The sequence below is a fragment of the Rhinopithecus roxellana genome, chromosome 14 (assembly GCF_007565055.1).
Source record: "Rhinopithecus roxellana isolate Shanxi Qingling chromosome 14, ASM756505v1, whole genome shotgun sequence".
In the NCBI taxonomy this organism is placed as follows: domain Eukaryota; kingdom Metazoa; phylum Chordata; class Mammalia; order Primates; family Cercopithecidae; genus Rhinopithecus; species Rhinopithecus roxellana.
The window spans coordinates 118,090,633-118,108,775 of NC_044562.1; the positions used below are offsets into that span (position 1 = coordinate 118,090,633).

Genomic DNA, 18,143 nt, shown 5'->3' on the forward strand with positions numbered 1-18,143 from the left:
AGGTAGCATTCTGAGGGCTGGTTACAATACTATATTATGATTATCTAATTGCATGAAACTACTTTAAGATTGCTACACACATTTTGTAAGGTGAATTCAGTTATATTGGCAGAGGCATAGGAACGTGACACAAATGTTAACAGGTCTTCCCATTTTTAACATTAATCTATTCATTGAATTGTAATGAAGCAGTTCAAAAATAAAAGCACAGGTTGTCAGTAAATCACGTGGTATAGGGCATGAGAAACTTACATCACTCAGGTTATAGGCATTGACTTTGTGCTGGATAAGAGCAGGAGTATCAGGAGGGATATGGCACTTGAACTTTTCACTTTCATGTTTTGCTTTGTAATTTAACTATGACAGAGAGAGAGAGAGAGAGAGAACCAATTAGTTCAGAATAATTGTTCCAGAATACAAAAATCATTGTGTGGTACATTTTGTAAAGTAAATGTCAGCATTGTTGAGATCAGAAGAGACATCTAGAGCTTGGGTAGGCCACCGGCATTACTGAATCTGTGTGTGGGACACTTGACAGCTATTATCACATCTGTCACCATGGTAGGACCCTGAGGGAATGAGGTGGCTCTATCAAACCTGTTCCCCTTCCTGCGTAGCACAATTGACCCTGTAGGTTCTGAGAGGGGTCCCAGCCTGTTTCTCTTGTCACTGTCAGTGCCCACGTACCAGAGCCACTTTCCTTTCATCTGATCAAGAGTCCTCTCACAGACATCAGGGCTTTTGATACTCTAATTGGAGCCTTCATTTCTGGCCATAAATCTACTGAGGTTACTTTTATATTTAGTTCAACACAACTTTGGAAATCCACACTTAAAGCTCGTATAATAAAATTTGTCTCAGAGATTCCAATTTCCAGAAACTTACTAGGGAGAGAGAAACTCATGTACTGAATACTTGCTGTTGGCCAGAGTATGTGCAGTGCACATTTCTTCCCTCACGGACTCTTCAAAACAGCCACAAATTATAAAAGAGAAATATCGGGCAGAGGGGTGTTAAATCTTTGGCCACCCAGACATCAATGACAGAGCTAACATTTGAAGGCAGTTTTGTCTGACTCTAGAACTCACATTCTTTCCATAGCTTTCAGCTACATTTGTTTCCTTCACAGAATCGTTTCACTGTAAATGTTATCCACCCAAGAAGATGCAGAAATATATGTTTACACAAATATATACTGTTTAAACTTGCTAATACTTACTCAGCCTTTTGGATAAACTTGGTAAGTCATTGGATTTTATGTATAGAGTTATGAAATGTTATCCCTCATAATTGGGTGTCCTGGGTAGTTAGAGGAACTTACATCACTCAGTTGTTTGGAATTGACTTGGGCTTGTAGCAGAACAGGAGAGTCGGTAACTTGGGTGAATTTTGTCTTATCTGGATGGACTTTGTAGGTGTGCTGTGGGGAAGCAAAGACATTTGGTTTAGCAGTATCACCTATCAGATCCAAGGTGGCCCATAGGCCAAGCAAATAGAACCTCATGCCCCACAAAGCAAAGCAACTTGTAGTTAATAAAATATATTTTTTTCTAGCTAGACTGTAGTTTGAGAAGTGCTCTTACATCTGTATGAGAAACTTTCCTATATCTTCAGGTTTCTGATAACTCTTCTTTGGGAAAATGAGCTAGAATTACCTTTTAAAATGTAGGGATGCCAACAAGGGGAAAATAGGATGTTTACTACAAAACAGACTTCATTTCTTGCAATTGCCTGGCTTACATTTATTTGAAAAAGTGTCAACATTTTAAACATTTCCTGATCACTAGATGCTATGAAAGGCAGTCACATTCAAAGTTCAGACTACAGACTTACATCTTTACACTGATCTAGTTTCTTAATTGCTTCATATTCTTGAGTTATGGTCTGAGGGAAGAAGCCTTTGCCTCTGTCTTCTTCATATTCTGCTTTGTAGTTTTTCTACAAGGAGAAGAAATCAGGCATAAGATGCAGCCATTGTATTCATGCCCTGAGAAAAATGTTATTTGGAAAGTCAAACAATCATCTTAGAACTTACATCACTGTTTTGAGCTGTGACTCTCATGCAGTGTGAATGGTAGGGATCCTCGAAGCTGCCTACATAATGTCCCAAAATATTTTTTAAGTAGGAATCTTTATATTTCTTCTGCAAGACAAAACATATTTCATTTATTAATTGGTGAAAAAATGGGTTCTTTTTTTTAACAGAAGGAGTGACAGTAAGATTGCTCACATCACTGCTGAAGTTCTGCAGAACGGTATCGAGCTTGAATTTGGGGGTCTCGCAGTAGTTTATGCTCTTTGCCTTTGTCTTTTCATAGTTTTCCTTGTATAGTTTCTGTCGAAGAAAAAAAATCAGCTAAAGTAGATTGCTGTCACTCCCACGCTGATTATAACACTTACATTTTCTAACACTAAACAAAAGATGAAGAAAAGATATTGCCTGTCAACTGTCTTAAAAACTGACAATCGAGGCTGGGTGCAGTGGCTCACGCCTGTAATCCCAGTACTTTGGGAGGCTGAGGCGGGGGAATCACGAGGTTAGGAGTTTGAGACAAGCCTAGCCAAAAAAGTGAAACCCTCTCTCTACTAAAAATACAAAAAATTACCTTGTCTTGGTGTCATGCACCTGTAATCCCAGCTACTTGGGAGGCTGAGGCAGGAGAATCGGTTGAACCCGGGAGGCAGAGGTTGCAGTGAGCCGAGATGGCACCACTGCACTCCAGCTCGGGCAACAATGCGAGACTCCATCTCAAAACAAAACAAAAAGAAAAAACCTAACAATTGAACACACACACTGTCATGAATTATAAGACTGTTCTATTAGCAATTATTATAAAGCCTAAGTTTCGTACATTCCAAACTCAAAAAACTAAGAAACCAATATGCCACCTCTGACCACGCCCCCCCAGTAGCAGAGATTCTTGTGTATTTCTGAACTGCTGCCCTCTCTGTCTCTCAGCTCACGAGCTCTTTCCTCACTGATAGTACCACAGCAAACACGGAGGTTTTGAGCAATTGCAAGTTGTTTAATTTTTTAAAACAAACCTTCATGAAAAAGTTATATAAGGTGAGAAATACACAATCTCTCTTTCTCCTATAACTATAAAAAATCTCTTATTACACAATTAGCCTTCAATATAAGATTTTATATATATATACACACACACACACACACATACACACACACATACATATGAACTGGTACTATGAGTTATTACTAACTCTTCTTCTCTGCCAGGATTTACCTTTAGCTTGAACAACAAGAAGCAATGATTAGTTTTAAATATGTGGCTGATAAAGCAGATTATTGTCACTTTTTTCATTCTGGGTTTTCAAAATGTAAATGATGCTATTCACATTTAATATTTTTATATTCCTGTCTTTATCGATAACGGAGATTTGAACTTGGTCTTTTAGATGTTTAATAAGGATGTTTTTCACTTAGAGAGCAAAACTGCTTTAAACTGCTTTTACACTACGGTGGGAATGTAAATTAGTATAGCCACCATGGAAAACAGTATAGAGATTCCTTAAAGAACTGAAAATAGAGCTACCATTCAATCCAGCAATCCCACTACTGGGTATCTACCCAAAGGAAAAGAAATCATATGAAAAAGACACATGCATAAGCATGTTTATAGCAGCATAATTCACAATTGTGCTGCTATAAACCTAAGGGCCCATCAACCAACAAATAAAGAAAATGTGGTATATATACAGCATGGAATGCTACTCAGCCATAAAAAAGAATGAAATAACGTCTTTTGAAGCAACTTGAATGGAGCTGGAGGCCATTGTTCTAAATGAAGTAACTCAGGAATGAAAAACCAAATATCATCTGTTCTCACTTATAAGTGGGAGCTAAGCTATGAGGACACAAAGGCAGAAGAATGATATAATGGACTTTGGGAACTTGAGTGGAATGTTGGGGTGGGAGTGAGGGAGAAAAGACTATGCTACAGTGTCTCAGGTGTCACTGCTTAAGTGATGGGTGCACCAAAATCTCAGCAATCAACACTAAAGAACTTTTCCATGTAACCAAAAACCACCTGTACCCGAAAAATGACTGAAATAAAATGGTTTTTTAAAAGAAAGCAAACGTGCTTTGCATTGATTTCCCAGCAGAGCTATTTGGACAGATCTATTTATACCCTCTCACTTGCCACTTTCCCCCACCCGCTCCCCAACCACACACACATATTTCCTATGCTGCTTAGTTCAAGGGACAAAGAAAAGATAACTAACCCACACAGACAGCTACATAAAATCCACAAATGTTAGGAAAGCTTAATGCAAACCTAACCATAAGAGATAAACTCAAATCATCACATACTCAATCTCTCTTTCTTTCTCTCTCAGGCTGTTAGTCTTTTAATCCCAAGCCCAGTCTCATTTGCCTAATATGCTTCAAATTGAACAGCTTAGTCAGGCTCTTAATAACTGCACAATTAGAAAGTCCTGTGAAGACTTAGGGGGCCACCTTTTAAGTTCTGTTGTTGGCAAATGATGGTTTCTGGGGCCAAGATCTATCTTTGAAAGTTTCTTGCTTCTGTTAAAATCACAACACATCTGCAATGTGAAGGCCCAGGTGCCGGAGCTCATAAGCAACACATCCATATGGAGGCCCAGGTGCCCAGAGCTCATAAGCAAATGAGAATTTCCCTGCCCATTGAATTAACCCCACAGAACCACAAACATTAAGGCACATTGTACTATGCCTTTCTGTGGTTACATAGTTCCAATGAACCTACCACTTCATAACCTTAACGTATTTGCAAAGCTATATATATGCATTTAGTCATTAAAGGAGACAATTTTCATATCTTTTGCAGCTGAGGTTTAAAAACACGTTTTGACAAAAATATACTTACATCACTTAGGGCATCTCCTGCCGCCTTCAGCTGCCTAAGCAGTGGGTTCTCTGAAGCAGGAAGCACATTATAATCTGCTTTTCCTTTATTCTTTTCATAGTCTTCTTTGTATTTTACCTGTAGGAGTGAAATAAAATGATGAAGTAACTCTATGGGTTATTTTTGCCCCCGTCTCTATTATGGACATGACATACTTCCACAAATCAATTTTCTCTTTAGAAAAATGGCAGCTTGACATGTTATAAACAAAATACTCATAGTAACGCATAACAGCAGCAGAGAAACTGCATACATTTCCAGGATGCTTTTTCTTCCCATTCATTTATTCATTCGAAATTATCCATAGGGTATCAATTCTGTGTCTGGCTTGGGGACAGAATATAAGAAAGAATACATGGTCCTTGCCCTCAAAGAGAGAGACACAGAAATAATAGGAGAGAGAAATAAATCCAAATAGTCACCGTGCAAGACGTCCCAGATACCTGCTCCTGCAGAACCTTCACTCAGCTCTTAACCCTCAGCTACCTATCTGCCAACATGCTCCTACAGAAAGGAAGCTGGAAGTACCACCAATCCACCCTTTTATGCCTCACCTGCAACAGTGCGTGAAGCACACATGCATTCAATTTACCAGGAGGAGGAGGAGGAGGAAGGAGCAGGGAGAAAGAGCCTTGCTTTTCCTTCTGCCCTTCCTATTTGCACCTTTAATTCCAGCTATGGCAGAAGCAGCACGTTGAGGGGTGCTGGGGGAGAATAGGGAAGGCAGGGTTCACAAGCCCCTATCAGGAGCCTGTCCACAGGGATTAGAACAAGAAACTGATCCTGGTTCCCACCATGATCCTTAGTGTAAGCCCTTTATTCAGGCATTACAACCACAGAAGTTCAAGGAATCCTAGATAAATCTACCACTTACGAACCTCAGAAAACAAAGGCAATCTGGTATCAAAGACAAGAGATACACAAGGGAAGTACAGAGGCATCCACCCCACAGCCTCCACAGAGCTTCACAAGGGTATGCTGCAGGAATGAGAGACTCAGATCACTTTTCATCTTAGAGAATTATCTGTTTCCTTGAAAAATGCAAACAACCAGAAAGCAGACTCACAAGCTCTACCCACATCTGGGATACGTACCCTTCTCCCGTTATACAGAAGAACTGTCAGGGCTTGTGGCAAAGCCATCCCCTCCTTTTGAGCACCAGATCTCTTCCCCTTCCACATACTCTAGGATAGCACTCCAGACATTCTTCCCCATTCCAACATCACCAAATCTTCCCTCTCCTGGATTATTTCCATCAACATGATGTTTTTGTTTCGTATCTTAAAAAGTCCCACTTTACCCAGTTTTTCATCAGCTACTTGCCTATTTTCTTCTTTTCTTACCAGGAAAATACTTAGAAAGAATTGAATATACTTCTATCTTCAATTTCCCTCTTTTCATTCACTCATGAATCCTCTCCAAGCAGACTCCACCAAATTGCTCTTGTTGAGGTCACCAGAGACCAGACATTGGTAAATCCATTTCAGAGACATTTGACACAGTTGATGACTCCCTTCCCCCTTCACTTGCTTCCCAACGCATTGCCCTCTCCTGATTTTGCTTCTCCCTCATCTCACATATATGTTCCCATGGAAGGACCTCAGAGTTCAGCACCTAAAGTTTTCTGTTTACACTCACTCCCTTAATGCTCTCCAAACTCATGGCATGAAACAGTCTCTGTACCCTGACGACACCCCAGTTTATACAACTTTCCATATATCTCCCCTGAAACTTCAGGTTTATGTAGTCAAATGATCACTGATACTTCCATGTGTATGTCTAAAAGGCATCTCAAATCTACCATATCTGAAGATGAACTCCTGTCTGTCCTTCAAAAAAATTACCAACTTCTTCCATAGTCTTCCCTGTCTCAATAAAGGGAAACCCCATTCATCTAACTGCTTAGACCAAAACCCGTGTCATCCAATCCATTGGCAAATCAAGTCAGCTGTGCTTTCAAAATACTTCTCACCACCTGCCCTGCTACCCTCCTGGTCCAAAACACCACTGTCTTACACGTGGATGCTGTAATAGCCTTCTAAGTGATGTAATCCTGCTTTCTCCGGCACAGCCAAGGCCAGGATTAGAACCAAGTGTGTTTGGCTTTGAAGTTTTTGCTCTCTTTAGTGACCATCGTGCTTCAGAATGCCAAGGACCCAGGTCATTCACCAAACTCACTCAATAGAGCATATGGAAATATCCATGGATTTATGAACCTGCGACCAGGTTTTTCCATAGTCAGCGGGAAGATAAGATAAATAACGATAGTGTTGCATATATGATTGTTTATCTTCGTATAAGGCCGCCGATTGCCTCTTCCTGGGGGGAGAAGTCCTGCTCTCTAAGATTACAATCTTTCTCCTTCTAAACAGCAAAACGTCCTTCCAGTGAGAAGATACTAAATCATATTGATAAATGTACAGTCTGGTTCCTCAGGCAAATAATAAATTACTCTAGGAAATACTGAAGATAGTAATTCGATGTTATTAATGCTCATACACGGCAAAACATTTTTAATAGCCCCATTATAATTCCAAAGTACTTTTGTTGTTGTTCTTGTTGTTTCAATTCTACTCTTTTTCAAATGCCTCGCATCCACTGGTCTCAACCCTGATAGTTCCCCCAAGAACCACCCCTCCCCTTTTTTACTAATTATATGCAAGAGCCAAAGTTATAGGAAATTCACCCACACTCAAACCATCAAGATAAATGGGATGGTTTCCTCGTACCTTGCTAGCTGCCACACCAGCTTTTTTATTCATTTTATACTCTGGTGTTTCAGTCTGCATGAAGTAGATCTGGTCTTTCATGTTTTCAAAATCTTCCTGGTATTTCCTCTGTAAGACATTAGACAAGGTGAAGAACCGCTGTGGAAATGAACTATGCAAGAATTTCCATGAGAAGACACACGGATTTGGAAAAGTTACACAAAGCCACCCTGTCCTTGGTTTAGGCTGGTCAGATTACAATTGGAGAATGTGGTACCATTGCAAAAATGATTAGCAACTTAACAGAGATTTAGAACAATTAAAATAGGCTAAAAACAGAATTAGAAAGGCTTTTCTTGGCTACCAAGAAAGGGCTCTTAAGGGCAAGGAGCAGGGAACTTAAAAGAAAAGAAAAACAATAGACATGCTTTCCAGGCAAGAGATACTAAATTAATCAATTTCATAACTGTACAGTTTGGCTCCTCAGGCAAAGAATAATTAAAAAGGATCCCTTTAACTTGTACTAACCGCACTTTGCATTCGGTAAGGGGGTCTCACCGTAACGTGTTGTAAAAATTGAGGTAGAAATAATGGTATTTGGCCAAATAACATTTCTCAAAAGGAAAGAGAGTTTGTGAAATTTCTTTCCTAACAGGAACTCTACACCAGGTCTTGTCCCAAGAAGAGGGGCCTCAGTGTCCTGGTACCCCTTCAGGTAGGGCAGGTGGCTAGAAGTCACTAAGGAAAGGGGTCTCCCTCCCGGGACGACAGACCGGCCATCCCTTCCCACTCACTGTGCTGAGGTTATCAGCATTCATTTTGGCGTTTGCAACTTCAAAGCAAGGTGTCTCACTCCATTTGCCTTTGATTTTATTTTCATAGTCTTCTTTGTATTTTTGCTAGAAAAAAGAAAAAGAAAATAAGACAAGAATAACTCATGAATTGACAAATAAGACAGCAAATTAAGGAATAATGATTAACTTTAAAAAATATCTTCAGCAAGCTATTCTTAAGTCCTTAATAAATGTCTTTAAAAAAAAAATCTTCCAATGTAGTGTCAATTTACCCAATCAGAAAGTTGGGTGATGGGGATAGAGAACGGAGAAAGAGGGTACTAACGCCCCCTTCCCTTGCTGAGTTTGGGGACTTCGTCCAGAAGTTGCAGATGTCCCCCGATGTTTAAAGAAATAGAGTCAGCAGTCATCCTCTATTTATATTTCAGAGTTACAATATAACATATCAACCTGAGATTTCTATGCCAAATTAACTTAGCTATTAATTTCTAAGCTTTACCAAAACTCCTAGTTATCCAGAAAGAAACAACCGCAATAAAATCCAACTTGCAGGCTAATGAATAGACCTTTGAGTTCAGAGTTAAATTTAATAGGAACTGGAAAGTAATTCAAAAATTGAATTATTGCCCCATCTGACTCCCAAATCCCACTCCATCTGAATCCCAGGCTGTAAGCTCCTGGAAGAGAGACATGGTATGTCTTCTTCACTTTCATATCCTCAGAACCCAATACAAAATGTGGCAGGCAAAAGTTACATTATAAACGTTTGTTCAACTACACTAAACTGAGGCCATGATACGTGGTCTTGAAATACCTTGGCTTACGTGTTCTTGGAAGAGAATTAAACAAGCCAACCCCAAACCTGGGTCCATGAGCTAGAGCCCAAGCTGAGTTAGAGCAATTCTCCCTCCATGGCTTATAAAAATGTGTTAACAGACATAACTAATGGGCCTCAAGGCACTGGCATATGCCTATATCCCCACCATATCCTTTAAGGAAACAGAAAGTGTCTTTCTGGTATACCTTTAACAGAAGAACTAAAGGTGAGTGATGTGCAGAGTCAACAAGCGTGGGTTAAAGGAAGCTTAGCCCTCACTCAAATGCTTAATTTCCTTTCTTCTCAAAAGGTTAATATGCAAATAAATGGCCAACTGGTTTTCATAGCTATAAATTTTAGAGTCCTGGGTGTGGGTTCAATCTCTGGGACCAAGATTTGACTTTGTCTTGACCAAACGTTTGATTGTTTTCTCAGCCACAAGTGCTGGCAATAATATTTACAGAGAAGTCTGCTGGGAAGTTTAATAAGATCATTCGCTGAAGAGTGCTTTGTAAACCCCACAGTGCTAAGCAAATATAGGGTATAACAACTGTAATAATAATAATAGCTATTACTATTGTCATCATCATAACAGAAAGAAATTCTATAAGAAAGAAAATTGTATGTGCGGGGAGGGAACAATTCTTCAATGGAAATCTTTGCTGAGGTAAGATTTGTGTTATACTGCTGATTGATTGACCTGCTGCACTCTGTTTTGAAGATTTAAAGAACAGAAGTCAATAATATTGATTTTTGGAATTGCGAAGACTACTTATAGAAATGTTTCTAATCTTTTTTTGGAGACAGACCTCTTCAAGAAATTGAGAAAGCTATAAAATGCTCACAAAGTAACTTCAGAGGTTCTTGATGTACACATACCTCAGGTTAGGATCTCCTAATGTATCATTTTTTGGAGGGACATGGCCCTACCTCCTACTTGTTGTCAAAGGAGAAAAACCTTAGGATTGGGAAGGGGCAATTGGGCCTGATCCCCAAAACTGAGATCCAGAGAACTTTGAAATATAATTTAAAGTTGAGAAGGTAGCAGATATTCTTTTTTCTTTTTTCTTTTTCTTTTTTTTTTTTTTGAGACGGAGTTTCGCTCTTGTTGCCCAGGCTGGAGTGCAATGGCACGATCTCGGCTCACCGCAACCTCCGCCTCCCAGGTTCAAGCAATTCTCCTGCCTCAGCCTCCCGAGTAGCTGGGATTACAGGCATGCACCACCACACCCGGCTAATTTTTTGTATTTTTAGTAGAGGGGGGTTTCTCCATGTTGAGGCTGGTCTGGAACTCCTGACCTCAGATGATCCACCCGCCTTGGCCTCCCAAAGTGCTGGGATTACAGGCATGAGCCACCGCACCCGGCCAAGAAGATAGCAGATATTCTGAATGAGGTCTAAATGTTGGGCATTTATCAGGAAACAGGCATTGCATATGTACATTTGTTAAGGATAATTGAGCAGGAGATTAATTCTCACAGTAAGAGATAGATGTCTTGTTTTCAAGAAGATATTAAAACAAGATGCAAAACAAGAGTGTAAGATCACCCAACCCCCTCATCCAAAGTCCTTCCTTCCTTCTAAATCTTCATGGACTACAACATGTTATTTCCTCCTATCCAGGAGCTGAAATGGGTCAGGGTGGAGCTGGAACTCTCACAATCCACTCCTGAGCACTGCCAAGTCTGGGAAGATTTTCATAACACAGGAGACGGCTGGAGCTTGTTGGCTACTTAGGAAATTATGGCCTTCTGTCTCATTTGTGGGTAGGAGAGAAGTTGAAAGAACAAGGGTCCATAGGTGGAGGAGTGAGAGGAAGAGAGAGGTATGTGTCCCTGTGGGGGTACATAGAGAGAGGGTCCCACAGGGACACATACCTCTCTCCCAGCAAGGGGTCTCACTCTGCAAGTCTGAGAGTAAGGCCAGAGCTTTTGTACAATACATGAAGATGGGTTACTCATGTCAGGGTCCAACATTCAACCTTCCCAACATCCAAACACAACAGAGTTGGAGAGAAAGGTTAGGGGGAAACCTTTCTCTCCAAACTCTGTTGTATTTGCGGTTGACCAATGGAAACTTAGAAGAAAGAGTCAGTTTAACTTCTCTAGAATTTTTTTGGTTTGTTTAACAGAGGAAAGTATGTCGGGCCAATTACAAGCTCTGGGACACCTTCTCTGGGTAAGAGGGTGACCACGTGTCCATAGATATAGTAAGATTGTTTCCCTTCTCCTCAGAGGTCAGCTGAGGGGACTTCCATGGGGTCATAAACTGGGTACCCTGGTGTCTTGCTTAAACACATGGTTTCATTATGTACTTTCAACATCTGAATCTGTGATTTTTATGTGGTTATCAAATGGAAAGGAATATGAAGCCAGTTAATTACCTTTCTCTTTTTCTGTGAGTAGCTAAGCACTAGGACTCCTGATGGTTCCGTTCATAGAAAAGTTATCCCTGCAGAAAGGGTATGAAGAACCCAGCTTGTATTTTTATTGCCCACAGTGGGCCTAACACTGCCTGCTTGACTCAATCAAATCTCTTCTGGTGAAATCAATGGAAATCTTCCCAATTCTATGTGACAGAAGAATCTCCATGGTTTTAGAGGACCAGGGCCTGGTATCTTCATGCTGTATAACATTATGTTACTAAAAGATTATTTTTTAAAAAAAATTGAGGCCCCAGTTGGTATCAGTGGTAAATTCCAACCTAAAATCTCATATTTTTTCTTTTGTGGATCTGGAAGGGAGCAGAGAGGCAGGTACAGAGAAACTAAAACGACTTCCCAGTGTTGCATTCAGGGTCCCACTTTCAGCTAGTCACGGTGTGCATAGTTTCCCCACCTGGAAGGCCTGTTTCTGTGAACAACTCTGCCTGTTCATCTATGTTAGAGCTACAAAATACAGCAGAGACAGAAGGAATCATGTAGCTGATGGTTTTGGCCAAAGACAAAGGTGAGAGAATTGATTCTGACAGGTATAGTAAGGAAGGATGGCAAATGGAACTTAACATTAGTGAAATCACTGCAGATATGCAATCATTACCATCTGAACTGGGAGCTGTAAGAAAAGGATGTGAGGATGCACAGAGAACTCCACCCCAAAATATGGCTCCCTAGTATAATGAGTATTTTGAATTAAAGGCCCTTAGAGATTAATGGAAGCTAGAAGAGACTTCTTTCTACATAAAGACCAGATAGACCCACTAAGAATAAAAATTGTTTCCCCGACATCCCCCTACCCCCATCCTATCTCTCAATCCTCTACCTCTCCCAAAGCACAGGCTCAAATTTCCTTATCTGTCTAAGGTCCGGACCTACCACAGAAGAAAACAATTCCCTCTGACCACTTCCCTGAGTTTTTAACTGAACCTATAGTGCAGGAAGGAAGACTAAAGTCTGTCAACAAACCTGGACAGGCTCCTGTCATAAACCATTGTTCGCTTTGTGGGCCAACAGACTTCGCCCCAGACTACTGTATGTTCTTCAAACCCATTGAATTCTCCCTAGTAATCATTTCTTGCCCTTCAACAGAATTCCTCTTCTCCCCACTCCCCATAACCTGTTTTGCCAGGATCCAAGTTCATAGTCTTTCTGTAACCTCAAGATGGTATATAAGCTTCTGCACCCCTGGGGAGCTGGGGCTTCATTCTGAAGGGTCCCGTGTGTACACATTAAATAAATTTGTATGCAGTTTCTCCAATTAATCTACCTTTTGCAAGCTGATTTTTCAGCCAACCTTCAGTGGGCCCAGGAGGATCCCTTGGCACCAACAGATGGATCTGGGAGACACGATTCAACAAGGGGATATTGAGTTTAAATGCATGCGAGTGAGTAGATAAAGGAGGTTTTTTATAAAAAAAAAAAAAATTATACTTTAAGTTCTAGGGTAGATAAAGGAGATTTTTATCCTATTTTAGGGAGAAAGAGGATATGATGCTGCTGCAACATGGGCCAACGCATCTTGAGAGTGAGGAGGGAAGACAGTACCAGAGTAAGTCACTCTTGGCAGCCCTGTGCCTCCCTTGTTGGATGGTTTGTTGTTGGGTGGACTTCTACCAATCACAAGCACTTCTCCCCAACACAACTATTACTCTGGATGCACAATAGTCATTAAGAACTCAGAAATCTGGGTTAAGACTGGGAATAAATAACATCACGATGGCCAATTCCAGTGACCTTTTTCCACAGCCACCCTCCCCTCAGCTCATATTAGTACTCCACAGGGCAAAGCCTGTTCTGGCAATGCTTTCAAAGTACCCAACATTGTCACCTTGCCCACCTAGAATGGTGCCATCCAATGCATATATAATGCAAGTCATTCTTACAGCCACATTTTTAAATGTAGAAAGAAATATGTGGGAAATGATTTTAATAATATAGTTTACTGAACCCAGTAAATCTGAAAATTAACATTCCAACATGTAATCAACATAAAAATATTAATTTGAAACATTCTTTTTTTCATAATTAAGTATTCAAGATTCAGTGTCTATTTCTCACATATTGGACACTAAGTGTTATGAGATGAATATCTGTGTCCCCACCCCCCAAATTCATATGTTGAAGACCTAACTCACAAGTACCATGTGATGGTACTTGAAGGTAAGGGGCTTTGGGAAGCAATTAAGTTTAGGTGAGGTCATGAGGGTGGGAACCCCATAATGAGATTATCATCCTTATAAGAAGAGGAAGAAGAGGAAGAGATCAGAGCTGGCTCTCTGTCTTCAGTGTGTGAGGACACAATGAGAGGGCAGCTATCTACAAGCCAGGAAGGGGTTTCTCACCAGGAACTGAATCCGTGATCTTAGACTCCCAGCCTCCAGAACTGTGAGAAAGTAAATGTCTATTGTTTAAGCCACCCAATGTACGGTATTTTGTTGTAGAAGCCCAAGCTGACTTATATACTCAGTTTATACTGATCAAATTCAGGTGCTTCCTAGTCACATTTGGCTAGTGGCTACTGTACTGGAGACTGCAGCACTAAACCAACTGGCAAGTCTAAATTGGTGGAGAGAATGATTATAGAGGTGTTTGAAAGTGATTTTCAAAAATTACTTTTAAGAATCCCCACTGCATACTCAAATAAGGCAAAATAATGTTTCCTTAGTAAAGTATCTTTTAAAATAGACTTTAAATAAAAATTTGAAAATAGATTCCTTTCCTTTCTAAATGACCACTTGAAAATACATTTTTTTTTTTTTTTTTTTTTTTTTGCAAAAAGATAAATTGTCCTCTCCCATCTTACTTACAATATCAACACTTTCTTTTTTTTTCTTTTTTTCTCTTTTTGAGACAGTTTCACACTTGTTGCCCAGGCTGGATTGTAATGGTGCAATCTTGGCTCACTGCAATCTCCACTTTCCAGGTTCAAGTGATTCTCCTGCCTCAGCCTCCCAATTAGCTGAAATTACAGGCCCCCATCACCACGCCCAGCTAATTTTTAGTATCGTTAGTAGAGATGGGGTTTCACCATGTTGGCCAGACTGGTCTCGAATTCCTGACAGGTGATCAACCCCCCTTGGCCTTCCAAAGTGCTGGGATTACAGGCTTGATCCAATGTGCCCGGCCAATATCAACACTTTCAGTGGACCATGTATTTATGTACACTTCAAAAGTTAATTTCTGCTTAGCCTTGGGCAAAATTTCAGATTGGTAGCATTCCTATTAGTGAAAGTTTACTATACTTACTAGATTCTTTATCTAAACAGCTCACAGTTACATAGTTAGGTAATCTACAATATCAAACACTAACAAACATCACTGAATAGACATCATCATCCATATCATTTCATCCTTCTCTACTAGATACTTTACCCAGAAAATGCGTAAGACAAAAATCTTGAGGTTTCGTCAAAATTCAAGCAGAACAAACCTACGCTCATCTCCACAGAGGGCAAGATAAAGTATTTAAAAGCAGCAGTATCCCAGGAGAAAGTGGCCTGATTTGGACCAATTTAAAATAGGAATTTAGCATGGGCCTATTCATCCACTGAGCATCTGTCTCTCCGCATTCCTCATCAGAGCCACATTCCTCAGAGCCAGTTTACCGCCTAAATATAGGGAGACTAAGCTGTTTGCTAGGGCTGTAAAAGTTATGAGGTCCACTGGCCACTGCTGTTAACTAAAGCTATGTCTGAGACACATTCTTATTTTGCCAAGTCTGACTGATAGGATCCAACTATACAAGGTCTTCACTGTGAATTTAAACCAGCTCTTCACGGAAATGTGTGGTTATTTGGTGACTCCGTAGTATTACTGTCATAAGTGAAAACGTCAAGTGACATTAGGACATGGCTTCTGTTTTCAAAAGGTGACTTTCACATTTATCAATTGCTGAGTCGTCCAGCTGGCTAAACATTTATTAACACAGTTCTTGACGTTTATGGATGTATTGCTTTTGCTGTAGAGTTTTTGGGGGTCATATGTAAAAATACTGTGCATGTTTGTGTTTACTCTTCAGGCTCACCTTTACTAACCCTCTCTGATGGTTGAAATTATTAAGCAGCGTCTTCAAGGGAGGCAATGTCCCAGCTCTATTTACTTACCTTGCTCACTTGATTGGTTACTTTCTTGGCAAATTCTATTTCTGGAGGATCGGCCAGAGGCGTAAATTGAGCTTGCTGTTCAGTGAGACCTTTTTTGTAGGCAACCTGATGAAATAAAAGACAGGGATGTATTTTAAAAACGATTATGCTTTCATCTTTATTTGAAGTCTTAAATTTTAGTGTAACATGTTATAATTTGTCCTTCTAGATGTTATATACCCTTGCTCTCAGTACTGCTAGTGATTTCTATTTCATTGAATTTTCTTCCCTCCTCCTCAGGACTCATGGCCCTAGATCTGCTTTCTTCCAGTCATTTGCATGCTCTGGCTTTGCAATTGCAATTATTCTCTTAACCAGCATCTTCAACTCCCAACCCCTTGTCTTTTTATCACACTCACTTAATAAGGCCCTAGCCTTGGATCGACTCGACCATATACTTCCTTTGTTCTTTTATTTTTTGAGATGGAGTCTCGCTATGTCACCCAGGCTGGAGTACAGTGGCTCGATCTTGGCTCACTGCAAGCTCCACCTCCCGGGTTCATGCCATTCTCCTGCCTTAGCCTCCCGAGCAGCTGGGACTACAGGTGCCCGCCACTACGCCCGGCTAATTTTTTATATTTTCAGTAGAGACAGGGTTTCACTGTGCTAAACAGGATGGTCTCGATCTCCTGACCTCATGTTCCGACTGCCTTGGCCTTCCAAAGTGCTGGGATTACAGGCGTGAGCCACCGCACCCGGCCAACTTCCTCTGTTCTTATGCCTAGGATGCTGAACGCCACAGAACAAAACCCACAACTCCATGGATTAGGCAATGCTAACATGATGAGTAGGGTTAAGAGGGACACAGGAAGAAGGTACAGGGTAGGGAGCCTCTGAACCCTAGCACTTAACTTGAGATCAACATGCCTGCCCAGTGGTATGTTCTGTGAACAACAGCTTGCTTGGGGCTCTGTGCCCTATGACCCTATGGTATACAAATGCCATTTTGTCTTCAAGGAAACTTGCACAGCTCATTATGTGTCTCTGGTTAGTCCCTACTGTCAGCAGCCAGTCTAAAACCCCAACACTGTCCTTAAGCTCACAACCAACTCCACCTTACTCTCAGCTTCCTCTTTCATAGAGGAAAGAAACGCTACACACTTATCTTCTCCATATTCGTCCCTGCCTCTCCAACCCCTGCCCTGGCTCAGAGGAGAAACATCCCTCAGAGGGAATGACTCCTGCACCCAGGGTGCTTCCCCTTCCAGCACATCCTTTGCACCCAGCTCTCTGTCATCCCTCCTCTTTCTCACAACCCCAACCTCTCCTTCTTCATTAGCTCCTTCACTTCAGCCTATAAAAGACTTCTATCACCTTAAAATAAGTATGGTACCCACAAATCATGCATATCCTTCTCTCTTGCCATCCTTTCTTTCTTCATTACTGACTCCTCTGGTTTTTTTCTTCCACCAGACTTGGCCCCTGCTTCCAAAAATGCAGAACTATTCATAGATCCCCAGACACATGAAGCCCTCAGATGTTTCAGGGCTTTGTACATGCTGTTCCCTCTCCCCATCAGTCTACAAACCGCTGTTTCCTCTCCATGGCTCAGGACAAGCATGACTCCCCTCCCAAGCTTTCTCTGACTCCTGAGCCAGATGCGATGACCTTCTCCTGGGATCTCATTCAACTTGGCCATTACCTCCTTTAAAGGGTCATCATATGACACTGTAATTTGTTGTCTACATGTCTCTTTCCTCTTGACTGTGAGCTCTGGGATGGCAAAAAAGATGTCCTATCCTTGGGAACCCTCGTGGCCTGCATAGTACCTAGCTAGAGCAAGAGTCAATGATTGACATCTCAATGTGTGTCTTACACACTGAGGCCACGAGGGAATGTCTCAAGAGGAGAATTATCTTTCTAATCTTCCATGATGCAACTGTGAGATTTCTATGATTATTTTCCCTTCCTCATGGCAGTATTCTGACTTATCAAGTAAGGCAGTTGAATAATCCCAAGGTCCCAATCATCTTTATACTTTAACCAAGTCTAACTATATCTTATCCCAATAATATCTACCTAGGGGCTATAACAAAAGCTTTCATGGACAGCAGATCAATTAGGATACAAAAGACAGATTTTGAAATGTATTTACACAAATTCCACAAACAAGCCTGGCTTAATTTCCTTTAAATAAGTTAAACAAGGCACGGTGACTCACACCTGTAATCCCAGCACTTTGGGAGGCAAAAGCGGATGAATTGCTCAAAGGTTCAAGACCAGCCAGAGCAATATGGTGAAACCCTGTATCTGCCAAAAATACAAAAATTAGCTGGGTGTGGTGGTGCACACCTGTAGTCCCAGCTACTTGGGAGGCTGAAGCGAGAGGATCGCT

At 40.9% G+C, this 18,143-nt stretch overlaps 1 protein-coding gene across 25 annotated transcripts in view; it reads right to left on the bottom strand.

The window, feature by feature from the left end:
• Positions 1-18,143, bottom strand: part of NEB (nebulin) — a 232,162-nt gene that overhangs the window by 198,733 nt on the left and 15,286 nt on the right. For all 25 annotated transcript variants that reach the window (XM_030916035.1, XM_030916012.1, XM_030916034.1 and 22 more), the window contains exons 10-18: positions 15,770-15,874; positions 8,413-8,517; positions 7,640-7,747; positions 4,872-4,988; positions 2,231-2,335; positions 2,036-2,143; positions 1,834-1,938; positions 1,322-1,420; positions 253-357 (exon numbers count right to left, since the gene is read on the bottom strand). In XM_030916035.1, coding sequence (XP_030771895.1) covers positions 253-357; positions 1,322-1,420; positions 1,834-1,938; positions 2,036-2,143; positions 2,231-2,335; positions 4,872-4,988; positions 7,640-7,747; positions 8,413-8,517; positions 15,770-15,874 — 957 coding nt within the window. The remainder of the gene's footprint in view (positions 1-252; positions 358-1,321; positions 1,421-1,833; positions 1,939-2,035; positions 2,144-2,230; positions 2,336-4,871; positions 4,989-7,639; positions 7,748-8,412; positions 8,518-15,769; positions 15,875-18,143) is intronic.